Source organism: Pseudoliparis swirei, chromosome 17 (genome assembly GCF_029220125.1).
Source record: "Pseudoliparis swirei isolate HS2019 ecotype Mariana Trench chromosome 17, NWPU_hadal_v1, whole genome shotgun sequence".
In the NCBI taxonomy this organism is placed as follows: Eukaryota; Metazoa; Chordata; class Actinopteri; order Perciformes; family Liparidae; genus Pseudoliparis; species Pseudoliparis swirei.
Window position 1 is genome coordinate 12,646,550 of NC_079404.1, and position 19,858 is coordinate 12,666,407.

Sequence of the window (19,858 nt, forward strand, 5' to 3'; positions counted from 1 at the left end):
TTAATGTAATAGGCAAAAAAACTTTTATTTGTGATTTCAAATGTGAGATAAATGAAAACAATGTTTGCTTGATGCATTCACTACAGTACAAAATATTCACATTTATGAAGGCCATATCATATAGAACAATCTTTTGGGAAACAAACAATTGGATATATGCAAGTCATCTGACTTCAGTTGGAATCAGTCTGGAAACACTTATTTGCGCACACACACACAAATGATTTTGCTTTTACAAGAACATCACCTATAAACAATACCAGAATCCACTGGTTGCAAAACACATTCCACAACTGGTGCAACAACTCCATGTCAGTGGTGACTATCACATACAGTCTAAAACACCGGGTAGCATGTAATAGCAAAAACAGTTTTATAAGTAATATCAGTTAAATTCACTGCTGACACTAAGAGATCAGTGAGAAACTGACGGGTGGAAAAGAGGCAAGATTCTGATGTCACTTCCTCCAACAGCGTGCTCGGCTTCCACCACACTAAGCAGTCACATGACTGTGTGGGAGGAGCTTTGAAAAATGTGTCAGTCCTGTACAAAAAAAGGGTTAGTTCTTAAAAACACATCAGTGAGTGAGGTCGTTTCAAAAGACTCTGTGACCTCTCCGCCTACTACTACTACTGCTGCTGCTGCTTCTTCTTCGCTGGTTTGATGGGGCTGATCTCTTCCTCATCATCGGCATCCTCATCATCATCCGACAGGTCGGGCTCTTCAACCTGTGAGACTGCACAACGAGGGCAAAGTTAAATCACAGTATTAACATTGACTCCCAGCATTATACATTTCATTTTGATGTCAGAAGATGTGATATGCAGCTGCACACAGCGAGGAGGCCGACCGGCGGCATCAGCACAGATTCTACAAAATAAGTTATAATCTAAAATTAAAAAACTCTATTGAAAAACATGTTACGTGTCAAAAGAGACATGTAACTTGTGTGACGACCCTCCCCCGCTGCCGCACCCGGCCTGAAAGGGCTTCCTGGTGGGAGGAGCTACGAAAGGGCATAAAAGGGGTCTCTCCCAGCAGGCCTGCTGCACCAGCCTCGTCATGTGTTTCTTGTAGTGTTTGGTTATGTTGCTACAATAAATAGGTTTCATTTGGAAGATCAATATGTGGCTCCCTTTTTGTTCCCAGCCGTGAGCCAGGTGGTAACACTCGTCTTGTAGTCAATTTAAAGACAAAATGGAGAGAAACTATTCTAAACAACATTTTGAACCAAGGATCACTTTTTTTGCAAACAGTGCCCGTTTGTGTGCTGACATAATTAATAATTACTTACTTGAAAAAGTAGAATGGAAAATGTCTGACTTATTACATTCTGCTTTTTATGATATTCTCAGTGAGCCATCAACGAAAGTACGGGGAGGTTAAAATAGACGAGTTACCGATGAGGTGCAACCCGCTGACCGTCACTGGTCCCGTTCCCGCCTTCAGCCGGATGGTCACTGGGGCCTTCAGCTCAAAGTCTCCCAGACTGACCTGAGAGACAGAAGGGACACGTTGAGACACACCTCGACCGTGGACCCGGCATGCACCTGGGTTAGAGGTGTGTGCGGTACCATGGGCAGGCAGCTGAGGTGCAGGTTGGCGATGGGCACCGAGTTGGTCTTTCCCAGGTGGTTCATGGCCGTGACCTCCACCACATTGCTCTCCTCCTTGGCCCCCTCGCCCAGACAAACCTGTCACAATGAAACACGATGTTCAGCTCATTTGAACGAGCTGCTGGCAGTCAGAGCAAAGCATGTTTGAGTCTGAGGAGACACCGCCGTGGCCGCGCGCGTCCCGGTGAAGCCTGCGTGGAGCCGTCTGACTCAAACTGAAACTGTACATACTGTCCTGAGTTCAAGGAACTGCTCCAGGTCCTCATCTTCGTCTCCTTGGAACGTGTAGAAGGGGACTTTAGAGGACAGCTCGCAGCCTGGAAGAAAAACATCAAAACCAGGAAGTATTTTAAACAGTTGGTGCGCTGGCTGAAACCCAGAAGTCTGAACGCAGGCGCTGCGCGGTGGGAACGTCCCGGAAGAAACCCGCGTGTGCGCCGACAGCGCCGATAAACTGGAATAAACGCGACTCACTGAACAGGAAGCTCTCCAACTTCGACTGGCCGGAGTGTTCGTGGTCCGAGCAGTCATCGTGGCTGTGAGACATTTTGACGAAGCACAAATTGTGGCTTTGCTGTTCACACTTTCTCGCCAAATGAATCCTCCGCGAAAAATAACACGCGCGTCGCAGACTATAGGAGCATGCCTGGCGCGTCATCACTGTGCGCCTGTGGTTCGGAAACGTTTTGTCTTCTTCCCTCCAGACAGATCATGATGTATGAGACCATTATATTATAACAACAATACAACTAGATAAACAAGTACATTAATAAGTACAAACGATATATGGTTCCGCTACGTTAAATGCATATTCTAATGGCGTGTGGCTATCAAAGTGACAACGAATCTGTGTTTTTAACACAAGCAACTTTGACATTTAATTGAATTAACATTAGATTAGATATTCCTTTATTAGTCCCAGAGTAGGAACATTTCAGGATCACAGCAGCGGGTACACATAAGAGAATTAATAAAAGATACAAATATAACACAAAACACAATACTAAATATACAGAGAAAACTAAATATATACACAAGGCAGTGACCAAAGTGAATTTCCAGCAGGTTAAAGTTCCAGGGAAATAAAGAGCTGTGTGCCAAGATCTCCAGCAATCTACTGCATGACAGCTCTGGGTGTATTCATATGTATTTTGCCCAGGAACTCATGCCAACTTACGCATAGATATGATTTCCCATAAGTTCGTGGCTTGTTTCAGGAATATTACAACTAGAAAGGGAAGTTTAAAACTCCACAAATCCAAGCGTGGACATTTTGAAGCCAGGATCTCTTCTTGCCAACAGCGGCAATCCTGTGTGTGCAGACATAGCGGCCCCTTTATTTGTCAAAAAGGAGACCGGAGACAACGCCCAGCCCAGAAAGGCTAACAAAGAACACAAAGGAAGTCATCATGGTTTATTAGTTTTTAATCTTATGTATTTTACATACAAATTTTACATTGGTAAAGTGTCACTTATATGACCCCTCCCCTCCTCCCAACCCTAAACTCAGGTCATCAAAATGTACAATTGGAGCCCTTCCCCTCAATCCCAGAGCATTTTCTGTCAAGCAATGTTGGCAGATAAGAAAGCTTGAGCATCGACCAACTGCAACATGAACATTTTAAAACAAGAATGAAAACTCTGCCGTTATGTCAGCAGACGGACAGCAGACCGGTGGGTGTGTTTCACGCCTTGCTGCAACAAAGCAACTTGGATAGCTGGACAAGACATTTTAACTAGACCAGCACTTTCAACAATGATATACAAAATAATAACACTTTATGATTGACTGTCTGAGCTACAGTATCATGCTCATAGAGGCGAGTGGCATGCTTCTTCCTCAATGTAGCATAAGATGAGGTTGTTCTAATGACCGTCACGGCAAATCCAATACACCTCATGCACACTATGAATGTACACAGTATCAAAACATCAGATTGGCAGACAGCTACTGAGAAGCAGCTGATGATCCTCATGTAAGGAACAGGACACGCCTACACAGAGTCAAAGTGCTTCTCTTTAATCAACTACATAAGATTTACAAAAACAAATGGGAACTGCATCAGAATATAAAACATCATATGGACAGATCGGAAAAAGTCGAGGATTTCTGCTCCAAGCCCCCACAACGAGACCGCCCAACTGAGAGTCACTTCGCTGGGCGCATACGGAGAGCGCTCGCCGAGGCTCCGCGAGGAAGACTTTCATTTGAGACGATGCCGTGTTGACACGATGCAGGGAGGGATGCAAGCCGATAGACGTAAACTAATCATTTTATATTACCAATAGAAAGCAAAAATATATAAATATATTTTTTGCAAAGCACATATCTCGATCACTTGCTGCTTTAACAAGTCAGGTTTGGAATTAGTAAGAAAAGCTTAGTGACAGTGGGAAGGTTAATGCTTTTAAGTCTTTAGAAGTCTCACTAATTATAATTAATGCATTCCGAAGGATTACGTTTTTCTTCTTAATAACAGATCAGAAAATCAAGCATTTGGTCCCACGGGTTCTGCTATGAGAACATGTTGATTTGAGTTCATTATTATAAAAGGGTGTAAACTTTAAGTTCTTACTTAAATGAATTTGACATAATTAAACTAGATGGTCTGGATTCTCTCCAATAGGGAAGTCCCTGTCAGTTAGCTTAGCTTCACCAGATGTTTGGGATCGGGCAGAACATGTGACTGTCCATGTCGGGCCACATCTCTGGAATTTGAGCAGCAAGGTCAACGTCCCAAAATGACCGTACTCTGGTTATATCTGACCGATACCTCAAAGAAAGCCTTTAAAAACAAAAAAGACACGAGGGTCTGCCAAATAAACTTAAAATCCGAAAGGCAATGAACCAAAAAGGCAATAGCTCAAAAAGGGAAATAAGTCCACAAGCAAAGCTTTGGTTTGTAAACTTGTGAAAGTGTTTCTATTGCTTTCCAAATGTCGACCATTACTTTAACACTAATTCAGAGGATTTCCTGGTTGAGTATTTAACAATTTTAAAAATATGCTTCCCCCTTCCTGCTCTTTAACAATCTGTTACTGAGTGTTTCAACTCTTTTCAAACGGTCCACCTTCATGTGTGCAGGCTCAGTGTTTGATAGAAACAAGCCACTTAAAAGGCTTCTTTCTCCAAGTCTACTGTGGAGCAACTGGAAAACCCATGATGTGATGATGAAAGATAAACTCTCCTATAGCACCTCACATCCTCTATAAAGGTGTCCTACTTATGTCCACAGCTGCGTTATTTCTCTCTGCCAAAGCTGGGAAAGCCAGATGTAGGGGTAGTAAGACATCGCCTGAGATACAGGACATCCTATTTCACACCTCTGTCTCTTTTAGATACAGACACTTTGCATTAGGGCATGTGGGCAATATCCATGTAATGACTACTGGATTAAATCAGAAAAGGCGTATGGAGTTTTCACTTCCTGTCTCCTGGAGGTATACGAGTCGTGGGAAACCAACAACCATTGCTGGAGTGCCACTCTTCCATGTTGGCTCAAATCAACAGAGTACAAATCACTCGTCGGCCTTTTAGCTTTGAATCTGCTGAATCCAACAGAGCCATAACATCTAAATGGCAGCGCAGGGAATCTGTGTGCGACTGCTGTGCTTCTGTACACAAATCCTAAAAAGAGGTTCCCCGGGGCTTGCCCAGATGGTAATGCAGTATAAAATCATCATGGAAGTTTTTCTCATGAAGGTAGCAAACATGTTTCAGCCACGTTGACTTGCTGTCCCTCTGTCTCTTACTGAAGCCGGATGTTTCTTCATAGGCTTCGTCCCATAATGAGGACGTCTTTGGGAAAGCCCTCCATTTTGGCCACTTCAAAACATCCCAGTTTACTATAAAAGTCCAACATTCTCTTATCAGTCTCACGAACCTGACAGAACGCACCGAGGGATCCTGGAGGAAAAACAGGAAAGAGCAAAGTCAATGACACAAATCATTTCTCCCACATTTAGTATTGCCAAATAAACCGATTATGATCTTCTATTATGACCCTGATCAGTAATTAATTAAGTTAATTAAGTTCAAGACCTCTGTCGCAGGAAGACTATTTCAGTCTGTGCTTTAATCATTTGTGTCTTAAAGCTAATTTAATGGATAAACTAGTCGAATTAAAATTAATTTTCACATTACATCAAGACAAGATCAGTGAGTCTGCTCGTTTTAAACTGTATCAAACTGAGAAAAAGTCCAAACTGTTTCAATCTATTTATGGATTAACATCTTCATCTAATTAAATATTAAATGTCCTGACATCCTTTTTCCAACAACACTAATACAATATGTTCATTTTGTCGTTAGATCAAGTAGCAACAACAAACATGGACGTCGTCACAGAAACCGGCTGCCACCTACCGTTGGCCTTAAGAGACGAGAGAAGACATCCCATCATGCTTTTGGCCACACTGGGGTCAGTGACCTTGGCATGAATGTCAACTTTGATGAGCGAGGGGAAGTTGGAGAGGAAGGAGTCAGGAAGACCCTCCTCCTCTTCGTGGAAACTCAACATCATTTTCTACAGGGACGACAGAGACGGTGAAGTCAAACTGAACAATCCAACGAAGAACGACATCATGATGGGAAAGAGATGGATTAAGATCCTACTTCAGCGTCCGTGAGGTCCTTCTCACAGTCGGGTTTGAGGTACTTCTCCTGCATGAAGGGAATCCAGTTCAACTTGCACGTGTTGACGAAGGGCTGGACGTCCACAGTACCGAGAGCGTAACCGCAGATCCCTTCGTCGTCCTCGAGCACAAACCCGTAGTCTGAACTCAGCGTCAGGAGGCCGCCGACCAACCTGTGCACACACAGGGAGGAAGTGGTCAGCTGTGTTGCGTTGCACTGCGGGGGCGACCTGCAGACCGCGCTTTAGATGTCTCCGTGTCGTTACCTGTCTCCTATGAGATCAGGATCCTCATCGGAGACCAGGATATCCTCCATTCCTTCACTGTACATCTCTTTACATATTTGATAAATCGCAGGCTGAAAGAAAGAAGACAGGTGCAGCTGTAACTTGACCAATTAGGACGCTAGATACACGCGCCAAAGCTAAGCCCAGATGATGACAGAGAAATGGGCTTGTGGAAATTCACAATCTGTAGCCGCCTTTCCAAGCAGCACATTAGCGCCGCTTTGTGCCGCCGTGAGAGCAAAGCATTCACAGCTCAAACTAGGCCAAGTCTGCTGGGGATACGAGCAACTGGCCAATACAATAGCTGCAAAAATACACTTATTACATTTTAATTAAGAAATTATTAACACTTAGTAACTGTTGATGTTCAAGGCGGAACACTTTGGTGCTGGTAACAATACGGGGCACAAGGGCCTGACGAAACATCCTACCTCATCTTTGGGAAAGTACGGCCTTATGGAATAGATTTTGGAGGTTGGCATTGAAGGTGGCGGTTGGAAGAAAAGATCGTTTGCCCCATCTATTGGCAACAATCTCTGTGGGTATCAAAAGGAACAGGTTCAGTTGTACTGAGACCAGGTGGTGTGATGCATTGTTGTGCCACTATCAAACCAAAAGGAACGACAGAAGAAAGCAAAGTGCTTTGCAACGGCAAATATGGTCAAAAAGATAATGCCGATCCGACAGATTTAAACTGATGTTCCTTGTTGAACTGACAGTGGACAACAAGAGCAACCATCACATCTGTCTAAATGCTGCTCACGGAACATAGCACAGCAAGCGCACACTTTTGCTTTTCAAATATTAAAAACAAGGGTGGTATTTTGGTCTGACTAAGGTTTTACTGGCTGAAGGAGATGCTCCTTTCCCTTTTGTAAGACATCGCAATATTTCGCTGCGCGGGACCCTCCTGTTGAGAAAAATAAGGGCGCTGGCGCAGAGGCAGAGAGAACTCCAGGAAAAAAAACAATGAGGCAAATCAAAAATAAGCTAACGTATTCAATGGCATGTCAGTTGCCATTCTGAGTCCTACTCCTCTCCACAGATGGAGATGCTTCTTACGCCTGGATGGGTGAGTTTGATCATGGAGTTTTCCCATTGCAAACATGCTTGCGTTCTCGCGGGCGCTGCAATGCTTGTGCGTGCGCTGGCAAAGGGTTGTGTTGGTAATTTGGACACTGTGCTTTCCTGCAAAGAAATGAGATGTCATGAAAATATAAACCTAGCCATGCTCGCTTGCGCTGCGTTCGCTTGGGGAAAGCAGCATCTCCTTGGGCAGTTGCTGAAAGAAATTAAAATGAATCAATCAGAAAATGCCTTGTCAGGCATTGGCTGTAACCTCCCTCTGTCAGGCTGGGTCGCAGGTCACCCTCCCACAGCCTGACACTTTCCCCAAATAATTGAAGGATTTAAACTTCTCTGGAGTGAAGGGGACCCGGTTGTTATGAAACCCGACCTATTTCAATCAGCTCACCTTCGACAGACCAAAGCCCCACACACATATCATCATTGTCGTCTTTGCTCACAACACTCTTTTTTTCCATAAGACTGCTGTAAATTCGGTGCATTATATACCTGGAACTCTCCTGCTAGACCTCCCCTAAAGGCCAAGGGTTCTTGGTCTTCTCTAAGGAACTGTGCTGAGGACTGACTACGACACCCTGTTAGGAGCAGAGCCAAGCGGACATTGTTACCACAGGATAGGGCTCTCTGGCAGATGAAGTGGGGAAATGGGGAGGAAGGGGGTCATATGTATCTACTTACATAATCCATATTAATTAATTACTTTTATTTTACTCATTAAAACGTAAAAAAAGGACCTCATTTGTGATAAACTATACTCGGAGGAAATATCTTAAATGAGGCTCAAGCAACTAAAGCTTACGTGTTTGCCAGAAGAAATCAGGTCCAAGATATAAATGCTCCTTAAATTGTCTGTGTCAATACAACGATGTCAAACTGCTCCGCACTAATTGGTGTGCAGGTCTTCAGAAATAAGTTACTGCATGCAGAGGAACGCATGCTCTAGAACTGGTGAGAGAACTGGAATAAGAACAGTTCTACCCTTTGGCGTTTCAGTGAGGGCTATACTCTTTGGAAAAACTGACAGACGTCATCAATATTTCACTGATCATCGGAACAGAAACTACAAAAGGTAAGCTTCAGCTGCCGTCACCCCACTCGTCTTAGCACCTCGTGTGAAGTCACATTCTCATCTTATCTGCCTCGTCACATGACTGGGGAGTACGAGTCATCAAACCAGGATGACAGGGCGATGGGTGGCATGAACATTCCCCGAGTTAAAGACCTCTCAGCTTTCCATTACAATCCCCACTCAGCCAGACCAGAGATGAAATACACCGCATGGTTAAAGCACACCAAAAGTATACATCTAAAGCTCACAGGGTCTTAAGAGTCAGCACACATTAGTGTTCCTGCTAACCAAGTCTAACCCTGGTTGACCACAAGCCCCCGTCATGTGACCAGACAAATGCAGCGCGCAGTAAAAACACCTAATAGTGCTTTACATAACACCCCCCGCCCCTAAAACAATCCCTCTGATGAACTGACACAACACAGCACGCAGATGCACCCACGGGAGGAACGCTGACCTTGCTTCAACAAATGAAAAACCACCAAACGGACAAAAGAATGATCTCTTGGTGAATAACTTTGCACCTCAACGATCCATTCAACACAATCACAGCTGTGAAGAAAACACACAACGTTTGGTGTGTGTGTGTCTGTGTGTCTGAGCACACCCTCCAATCAGAAACATCCCGAGTGGGATGAAGATCATTTGCTGTGGTTCAAGTTCAAGGCAAAGTGTAAATTCCCTAAAGTAGGTGCATCAGGCTGGTTTGAGCCAGTTCTATCGGCCGACTGACAGAAACAAAAACACAAGTCAGAGAGATGCTGTCAAAGAGAGAAATTTGGGAGTTAACACTTAGAATTCAAAAGCTAAATCGCTGCACCGCAAAATGTGAGGGCTGCTTCTTTTCCTCCAAATAAATAGTTTACATTTATAAATCTAGTAATAAATGAATACTAAAAACAAAAAAGGTCACGACGCTTGCACTGTGCATTCATGGGTCACTGTTGCTCCAATAGCAGTAGAGACTTGTACTGTGGATTCTTCCATCTGTACAAAACAGTAGAAAATAGTTATTAGTAAGTGTTCTCAGTACAATAGCCAGGGAGGTTGCGACTAAGTGCCGGTTGCACAGCTTCTCTTGGGGTGAAACGTGGGGGCTGATGTAAAAACCTGATAACACCAACAACAGAAGTCAACAGGCTGATAATGACACTGCAGTTAATACAAGGAATACTCAAAGATAACTAGATTTGGGGGGTACTTGATTTCCTCGATGGTTGCCATCATTTACTGATGCATTGAGCCAGTACGGTGGGTTTTTGATGTGGTTGTGCCAGTGTGGGTCTGCTGCCTGCTGTGTACTGTAGGCTAGAGTCCTCAGCGTTACCATGTAGGACAGAAACCTGTGAATGAAACTGGGTTACAGGGGGTACACTACAGGCCATGCTGGTGCTTCAGACTAATTCAAAAAAAGACTCCAAAAAAGATGGAGATGTTATAACAAGGCTGAATGTCACTCAAACTGCATCACAATGGACCACCTGAAAGAAAGTGAGGTGACGGGAGAGACTATGCATGTGGTGGATCACACACTGATACAGATTGAGCAAACAATTCAGAGGTTTAAAATCCACCGACAGCCTCATTTTGAGTTATTTCTGACTCTTGAGTTTATGCACCAGAATGGCTTTCCATAGTCAGTCAGCTTGCTCTCCAAGCTCGCGTGCGCGCTAGGGTATGGAGGGGGGGGGGGACTTCCCCCTCGCTCCCATCCCCACAGACAGAGAGATGGAAGCAGGTGTGTGTGTGTGTGTGTGTGTGTGGGAATGCATCAGTGATGTTACTGGATACACAGCAAGCAGCAGTGACCCTGCTGGGACGTGTGCCACAGAGACCCGAGTTTAGAGATCACCAAAATGGGGCAGCTTGATATGGATTAAATGAAGAGGATGCTAGCAGTGCAAGCGGCATTCAGTCAGAAAAAAATGAAGAGAAAACAAGACAAATTAACAGAAACATAACTATTGAGAGCTGATGCAACTCGCCTGATCGGTGCATAGCGGATCTATATTGAACTGCCATAAATTAAAACTGGGGGTACAAGCCCGTCTAAAGGTGGTGGCTAATATCTCGAGGAGCCACATTTCTCTAAGTCTTAGATTAGTAAGCAGACGATGTGTGAAATAATTATAAATTTTCCTCGTTCAACTACATAGCACTGGACTATGACATAATCCATGCAGTGAACCACTATAGTGCTTTTTTACATTATCTGTTTTTACTTTAACAGGTGAGGTAACTATTTGTGTGTAAGTGTGTGTCTGAGAATAACAAGTCAGGATTACCAGACTTGAGCAGACTATTGCCATGCTACTGTATTGCTGTACGATTAGGTTCCTTAGGGTTGCCTTCATACATACCTAGCCACTGGACAAAAGACTTGATCATAGACATGATGCTCTTGATGTCCCAGATGTAAGAGTAGAGGTCATACAGGATGGTGCGGTTGGCAGAATTGGACAGCCGTCTGAACATCTGGATGACGGAGCCGCACATCTCCTCAAACTTCTCTGCCCTTAATTGCCATTCTGCTACCTGCATGCAACACAGTCAACACAAATAATGAAAGGACAAGCCTAAACCATTTCGTTAGGAAAAGACCAGTTTGTACAACAGACATTTTGAAGAGAAGCAATGAGTTTCATTATAAACATTAACAATGGTTGTGTTTTATTCAAGGGTTTGTCTCTATAATATATATATATATGTCTTTGAGAAAAAGGCAGTTGGTTTAATAAGTTATGCTCTAGTTACACAATCACAGAAAACAATGCTCCATGGTGCACTTCCATCATAACCACACCACCCAATGGGCATTATGGGTAGTACACATCCACCATTTTGTTTTCAACAACCAACACAGGACAACCAAGTCCAGTTAATATTTAACTAGTTTCCCCAGATACACCTCTTTCCTCCAACAGTGTGTTTTAATTCAAGGTATCAACCCACCTTTTCAGTTTCCTTTCTCTTGCAGTTGACACTGACGACGCTGCTGTTGGCTCTGAGCCAGTTGAACTCCTTTAACATCTGCATGGCCTTGGGCCCGTGTTCATAAGGCAGGTAGAAAAGCTCTGCCAGCAAGCTCAGGTCCTCGAGTGTGAGGGGCTCCGCTGTGAACAGGCACGTCTCATTGAGCCCATGCATGAACAAGTCCTGAGAAAACAAACCAGGAATCAGTTTGACTTTGTGGAGAATTCTAATTGTTTTTTTTCTTCAATTGCAGATATAAAAAGGAAAAAGGGAAAGTCGCGAATGTTTGTTGCACCTGCTTGATCTGATCATCTGTCTGCATCGGGGCAATATCACTCCCAAGGTCCTCCTGGATAGACTCCTCGGGGGACTTTGGCTCCGTCTGACTCTCCTTGTCAGTATCCATGGGCTTCAGGTCCTCAGCTAAAACAGGACCAACCTGCTTCTCCTCTGGGTCAGCTTCTGCTTCTGGCTCTGGCTCATCCAGCTTCTCAACCACCATCTCCATGGGCTCCTCATCGGAGTCCTTCTTCTCTGCCTCCACCTGCACAGGAGCAATACAGACGCACTATATACAAATGTTCTTGTCTCGAATACACACATGTTCAAGAAAGAAAATTTTCTGTAATGTACGACAAACCACATAAGAGGCCAAGAATCTTATCAGAAAGAAGCTTGTTCAGCAATTCTTAACTGTACAAATGACACCAAAGCAGCGCTCGATTTCTAGAAGGAACCTTAAATTCTCATTCAAGTCATACTTCTTTGTCTCATAGTAACAATGAGCCTCACCTCCTCTTCCTCCAGAGGTCGTTTGGCCAAGGTGTGTGAGAGTGGATCCAGGCAGAGCGGCGGCATGGCTGCAGACATGATGGGCTGCTGGTACACAGCTGTGTCTGTTGCAGAAGAGCAGAGCGACGGAGCAGCCATGGAAGACACGTCGATGGCAGTGCTCTGGGCACCACTCCGAGACACCTGTCGGCCTGAAAGACAGAGTTAAGCTTCACTGCGTCCTGTTCTTCAGTCACAAAACCATCACTTCAGGCCATCAATGACAACACTTTGAATGTACTCCAAGTATCACCGCTAGAAACACATCAGCATAGAGATACGTTATGATACTGCGACTGCTCTCACTGTTGTATTGATGAGGCTCAATAAAATCCCCAAGCCATTCTGTGAGAGCCAGTTTTAGAGCTAGCTGTGGGCTGTAGAGCATGTCGGTCTCCAGTTCTTCATCACTGCCTTCATTCTCCAACTTGATCTGGATGGACACTGTGCTGTCCTCCCCGTCCGCTGGTGAAGAGCAAGATGGATAATCAAACACAATCAACAGCATTAATGACCAACCTGCATCATGGTAGCACCTCATCAACCGTATCAGAACATTACCACTTAGGATCACACTTACTCATGACCACATCCTTTCGCACCCCATTCATATTAGACTTGTACCAGGTGGCCAGAGTGTGGATCGCTACAAAGTTGGACTCAAACTCGCAGTTTGGGTTCGTGAGGACTCCCTTCAGCCTGGGGATGAGCTCTGTGGAGCGGCCCTTGTATGGACCCAAGAACAGCCTCTTCTGGTCATAGTCATTGGCGTGAATGTTGTCCCAGATCACAGGGGCTCTTCGGATTATTTTTGACACCTCCTCAATTGACTCGACTGAGATGTCTTTGGACACCACCTTGGGGCCTGCCGGGACGAAAACATATCTCAGGTGATTGTTTTATCTACAACTATGCCATGTATTTGACAGCAATTGACAGGAAACTGTAAGACTCACCGGTCCACAGCACTTCAATGCCAAGCAGTAGCTTCTCTCCTACTGTATGGAGGTAGGGGGACTGAGCTACATTTGGGTAGCAGAAGGTCCCACAGTACTCTGTATTACAAGGCAACAAACAAACAAATAAAGAAAATATAAGTAGATGAAACAATTGTGGAAAATGTGCATATTCGGATGTAGAACTGATGTACCTGTGGGACAGAAGAGGAAGGTTTCAGGCTCTCCCAGGTACTGGTAAATTTCGTTGGTAAGGGAAACCTGAGCGTGTGCAAATGAACTGAACACCTCTTTGTCAGCAGAGCACATGTTGTGTTCAATATCGTCAAAAAGTAAGGCAAATGACTTGCAGCCAAAGTGAGAAACCTGTGGGGGACAGAAAGGGATTTGAAAATATATCCATTACAATTTTAAAATAATGCTGCAGCGGGAAAGATGTGGGAACATTTGATGGTATTAAGATGTAAAGACTTTAAACACATTATATATACACTACGGTCATACACAATGTTGCAATACCTGATCGAGTTTCCTCTTGAGTGCAGAAACCTCTTTCTGATTAGAGAAGGTGATGTCCAGTCCAGGGGAAATGGCGTAGATGAACTCTGTCCCATACTCCTTGGCAGCCCCAATTAAAGTCATGAGTTGGTCTAGGAAACAGATGGGAGGAACCTTTAACTGAATGCATGATTGTGCTTTTACAACACTTCGGATGATAGCTGTTTTCTTAATTTCACTCGTGTTTAAAACCAGGCATTACTCGTTTTCCTTTCCCTAAGATCAGTTGTGAATAGTCACCTGCTTCTTCCACAGAGTACAGCTCTCTCCAGAACATTCGGTGTTTGCAGTCATCTTTGGGTGCATAAAGGTATGTGCTCAGTCCCCATTTCTGCTGCCTGTGAAAAGCAATGTTGTACAAACTCAGTATAACAATTCAAATCATCTGGCAGTAATATTATTTGTGTTTGATGATGTGACTGCTTAAATAATTCACACAATTCATACCTTCTGAACAACTCTATCCTCTGTTCCAATGTCCATGGTCGACCATAAAAGCCTGCATTGGCAAACAATACATTCAGTTTACATGAAGTCTGCAGTACTGATTCATTTTCTTACAACTTTTGTGCATATTTAGCTTTTCTTCTTCAAATTACAATTGCATTACTGTCGGAATGTGCCTTATTAATTTTGAACGGAGGCCAAATAACATCAAATATTAAATCTATAATATGACAAACTAATTATTGTCCACCTTAATTGAGCTGCAACCTGACAATGTTTGCTATATGTTCTTGACATAACGATCATATGAATCCCATAACTACTCATTTAATTTGAGAATGATCACATGTAAATAACTTGATACCTTATTTATAAAATTCAACCATCTGTCATTCGTCATCACAGAATCAGAACTATTTTGATCAACTAGTATAACATAATTTTAAGTTTAAACATTTATCTTGAGACAATTAAGATGTTATATTAATCCTAGTGTTATTCCAATTGTGCACAACTGATTTTACAATCTTCTCCACCCAGGAAACAGGACTTCTGCAGGATTTGGATGTCATACTTATGATTGTATGCAGATCACGACTGGATCAAATGTATAGTTTGATTGTTTGAGCTGATATTGAATGTTACCTTCCACGACCCCGCAGATGAACTTCTTGTTGCCCGTCAGCTCGACTCCAATGTCGGACTCTTCTACTGTGACAGAGGCCTCCTCACAAGCCTCTCCGGAGACTGGGCTGGGGCTCAGCTCAGCGTCCACTTGAGGAGTCTCCAGCGCCTTATCTTTTTTAACCATTGTAATATTTCCCTCAGAGGAGGCACCGACTTCAGACAAATCAACGGAGCACCGAGTGATTTCGTATATATATATATATATATATATATATAACGTTAGTTTAGCAGAAAGATTCGCCAAGCAAACACCGTTCACGTTAGCAGGACTGCAGCATAAACAAGACTATCAAAATGCTTCCACAAGATGTTATCTAACTAGCATCCGGTGGTGGAGGACAACGTCTATATCGGTTAATATAAAGGCGAAAAACAAGACGGTCGCTGGTTTTTGACCGACAATTTCCTTCTGTTTATGGGAGATTTGTCCTGGCTTTCGGTCGGTTCTTCCTGTTTACACCGAGTGCGCATGCGCAGAGGACTGGGTTAAACCAGTCAAAACTAGATCTGCGTGACAAAACAGCGTAGATGTCACAATGGCACCGCGATCGACGACATGTTATCTCGTACTACACGCGAGTTACCAATTCAACTATTTGTTTTTTTCACGATACAATTCCCACTAACGACCAACTGAAGACTTTATGCAAATGACGGCATCCGCACCTTTACTTAACAGAAAGGACTTAAACACGATACATAGTTAAAACTATGAATAGTACTCGACCTCTCGTCTCCGTGGTCAGTGGTACTCTCGTGAAGTTGTTAAGTAGTTCTTAATGGTTGCATCATTCCTAAACGTGAAGGTGAAGCTGCACTAACGCCTATTGACTGGCTCTTCTCGGTGATGGAGTTTAACATCTCACCAGCTCTCCAATAGCTTGACATTCCTTATAACAGAGCTGCCAACTCTCACGGTTTCGCCGTGTGACACACGCTTTTGCATGTTTTCACACGCTCTCACGCCACACAACCAATTTCTCACGGCAAAATAAATTCTGATTTTGGGCCGAGGCGCGTTGGTTTCTTTTCAAACTCCGCGACGATAGATGGCGCTAAGGAGCGCATCTATAAACCTATTCGCTGCATAGACATCCTATTTACCCCAAAGAGTCCCGGAGTCAGCAACAGAAGAAGATGTTCAAACAGACACAACGAGCAGAGACTACGATGTGTTAATGCAGGGCTCTCAAGTGTCACGCATTGAGCGTGACACTCACGCATTCGGTCTTACGTCACGCACTCCCGCCACACATCGTATTTCTCACGCTGAAAAAACTCTCGGCTATTTAATGTTTTAATGTGCCGCAGCACGCAGACATGAGCTGGCCGCGCTGCCCTCACCGTGGAGGAATCAAGCGCTCCCCTGGAGTTCTGCTGTGAGGAGCCACTTATCAGCCAATCAAAAAGAAGAAATGGGCTACACAATAGCCAATCAGAAAAAAACCTATCTGGGTAAGATTTAATCCAGCAACCAATGAAAATAAAGCATCCTGGATAGATATGTCACTCTTGCCTGTCTTCAAAACGTAAGAGCCCTGTTAATGACATGTGGTTCAATTAAGTTCTCACTCTCTTAAACTTTAAATCTTGAAATAATGTGTTGTTTGTGCGTGTGATTTTGTGTGGTGATGTAAACTCAGCTGTCATAACAAGCAGCAGGAGAGCACCTTGTTAACCTCTTGGTATACTGCATGCTCAAAACATCATAGCATTGTTTGTTAAGGCTGCCCACATAGCATTTATCACTTTATTTACAGGCCTAGGAAAAGGACCCTCTCAAAAAATTTCCAAACACTTTGAACAAGTAAGATGTATTATAAATAATTTAACATAAAGACAGTACATTTGTGCAATAGAATTAGGCATGTTTTTGTAAATGAGTAGTTATTAAAAAACATTTTAATTCTTTAAGGTAGCAAAGATGTCTCGTAAAAGACCTTTGCCAGGCCAGAATGCAGGGTACAACATGGGTACAACGCCACATTAATTCAAATTACCTGATATAGCCACCAACGTGTGTGGCTGAGTGCGCGGCAAACTTGTTGTCACCCCCGACAAAATCTCACTCCAAGGTTTTTTGAAAAGTTGGCAGCTCTGCTTATAAGGAGCGCATGCGAGCTACATCACCACCTCCAAAAGGGGAGGCGCTGTGCGCTTGTGTACCGGGCCTGCGTAGCCCATCAGCAATACCCACGCTTTGTTCTTAATCTCTAGGATCTTTCCTTCTTATATATTGGTTTTATAACCCAGACATTGCAATACAGCACGTGACCGAGCAGTGGTTCATGTAAACTGAAGTTCGCGTCTATGGAGGGTTTGTCCTTAATTACTTTTTCACAGCAGACATTTTCACTTGTTAATAACCAGTCAAATAGCCATGTACCGGGCGTGTCATCACGTGATTTTGAGCCCATTAAACCCGTTTTAATAGCACATCACAGGTGTGAAAAACGTGCAGTTTCAGTGCCTGGTATTTTGCATGCTGGCTCACTGGGATCTGAGCCAATAGTTAACATAATTCGTTTCACCTGTGCCTTTTCTGCAGTCATTAACATTCGCGTTAAAAAAAATGTCCATGAAAACAAAGCATCAAACACATTTTCCCATTCAGTTATTTATGCATTTAGTTCTCTTTGGACATGTGAAAAAGGCCTATCTGACAGTCGACCTTTGTTTTCTCAAGCTGTAACCAATAACAAAGACAATGCAGACACTTGAGTTCGAATGAAAAGACACACGGTGCACATCATGTTCTTGTTTTATTTAGGTTTGTAGTACATTCAATGCATCACAACCTCCCAGTCATTAGGGAGCTCTATCCCACTTACCTTTCCCCTTTTAAAAATGATTCTCTCCATACAAATGAAATTTGATTATACATTTAAATAACTAAAAAAAGAATTCATTTCACTTTTCCCATTTTTTTTCTTTTCCTACTTTCATTACAAATCTTCACTTCAATAGAAGGTGTTAGCTTGCACAAACATAAAAACAAAATAAAAATAATGCAACAACCAAAATGTAAAAACAGTGTTGCAGGTGAGAAGCCAACCATTGGCTCTGAGGTAAGTGTCAGCTGCTTCCTGCTGCAGGCCTCCTGTTACCTCTTCTGATTCTGCTTGGCCTGCTTCAATAAAGTGTCGAAGTCTAGTGCATGAAACTTGCCTTTCACAGGCAATGGTTCGTACTCTCTACTTGAATCTGAAAAGGTAAAGAAAACAAAGTGAGCAATGTATTACAATAAAAAGGGACAAGGACAGCAGGAAAATCAGGAAATGCTTTCGTGTGGTTGAGCCATTTCATACGACTAGTGACAATGCTAAAGATGTAGCATGACATTTACACCCGCAAAGCCTTCTTAGTGTTTCACATACCAATGAACAATTAGGTTTGTGTGCATATCTCTATATGATCATTTAAGTCAGGGGTCCCCAACCCCCGGGCCGCGGAAAAAAAGTGAATAAAAAAAAGTTGTACATTTTTTTTTTTAATCAGTCGGAAAAATATATTATTTTGAAAAAGGAGTGGATCCACCCGTGTGTACGTCTGAGCCGCGTTCAGGAGTCTTAAAGTTCGGGTTTATCGCTGCAGGCGAGTCTCACCCGCCGAACCCTCTGCTGGCGGCACATTTCAGTGACAAAGAATATTCAAACATATTCAACCTGCTCAATGAATTCTGTCACTTTAGGGAAATGACAACTGTTTTCAAGTTGGCCGATAAAGTCGCTGCTGTGTGGGCGAGTGAACAGCGGAATATTCTACATGTTTCAGACGTTGACCGGGTGGAAGAGGCTTTTAAAAGAGTTTGAGCGGTACACCAACCACAAAAGAGCGGACTGCAAAAGAATAGACCTGCAACCCATTTGTAAACAAACCCACCCAGTGAATCGAGCCCGTCCGAGCTAGAAGAAAATGTGTTCGAGATGCAAATGACGGTGGCCTTAAGGGACATTTCACACAACAACTCTGCCGGTGTTCTAATGACAGCGACCAGAACTCGGTGAGGATGGGGTCCTTGTTCGTTTAATGTTTAATGTAAATTACTTTATGAGTTGAGAACTTTTGAAAACCAAAAGGGCTCGTTTGATTTAAAAACCAAAAGTGGCAGGGTTTTGATTCTTGGGGTTTATTCCAATATTAAAAATCCCAATTTTTAAAAAAAAATTAGTTTAAATAATGTTTATAGGTTTCTTGCAAGTGTGTGTGTTCTGTTAATTTTTCAAATGTTGATCCCTCGTTCAATGACAGTGATCATAATTCGTCTTAAAACATTTTCCACTATGAAATTTTTTCCCCAAATTTGCAGTAATGCTGGAATAGACATAGCAGGGGGTTTTGGGGTGTGGGGGTAAAGGATTGGGGAAAAAGGGGAACAAAACGGGCGACAAGCCACAAGATCACAGCCGAAAATAACGAGATTAAATCTAAGAGTAAGGGCAGTTGTGCAAAGTAGACTGTTACATCGTCGGGGTGACATTCAGGGATGCGCTTCTCCTGCTCCATGCCCAGTCGTCAAATTAGCTTAACCTCTCTCTGTGATTCACCGGGGATTTACAAAAAACGGAAGAACGATGAGGGGCAATTGTGCATCTATGCAGAAAGGGGTTCTGGGTGTATGCATGGAATAAATGTAAATGCACCCAGCCCCTGTCAGTGTTTCATGCGTCATTGTCCTTTTCTCATGCAATTTTGACCTGCCCCCAGTCCAC

General features: G+C 43.3%; 2 protein-coding genes across 2 annotated transcripts; both read right to left on the reverse strand.

Moving 5' to 3' along the window:
- On the reverse strand, positions 1-2,252 carry npm3 (nucleophosmin/nucleoplasmin, 3). Its single transcript, XM_056435543.1, has 5 exons — positions 2,092-2,252; positions 1,849-1,934; positions 1,576-1,695; positions 1,402-1,495; positions 1-737 (listed from the first exon to the last, which is right to left on the reverse strand). Exons 1-5 carry the CDS (start codon positions 2,162-2,164, stop codon positions 631-633), a joined length of 480 nt encoding a protein of 159 aa, XP_056291518.1. The 5' UTR covers positions 2,165-2,252; the 3' UTR covers positions 1-630.
- Positions 2,253-3,024: 772 nt separating this feature from the next.
- On the reverse strand, positions 3,025-16,301 carry oga (O-GlcNAcase). Its single transcript, XM_056435364.1, has 18 exons — positions 15,105-16,301; positions 14,460-14,511; positions 14,253-14,350; positions 13,974-14,104; positions 13,649-13,820; positions 13,455-13,553; positions 13,079-13,363; positions 12,805-12,963; positions 12,460-12,650; positions 11,963-12,211; positions 11,647-11,850; positions 11,055-11,229; positions 8,115-8,200; positions 6,971-7,075; positions 6,519-6,610; positions 6,233-6,425; positions 5,984-6,143; positions 3,025-5,524 (listed from the first exon to the last, which is right to left on the reverse strand). The coding sequence occupies exons 1-18, from the start codon at positions 15,268-15,270 to the stop codon at positions 5,388-5,390; spliced, it is 2,754 nt and encodes a 917-aa protein (XP_056291339.1). The 5' UTR covers positions 15,271-16,301; the 3' UTR covers positions 3,025-5,387.
- Positions 16,302-19,858: the final 3,557 nt, after the last annotated feature.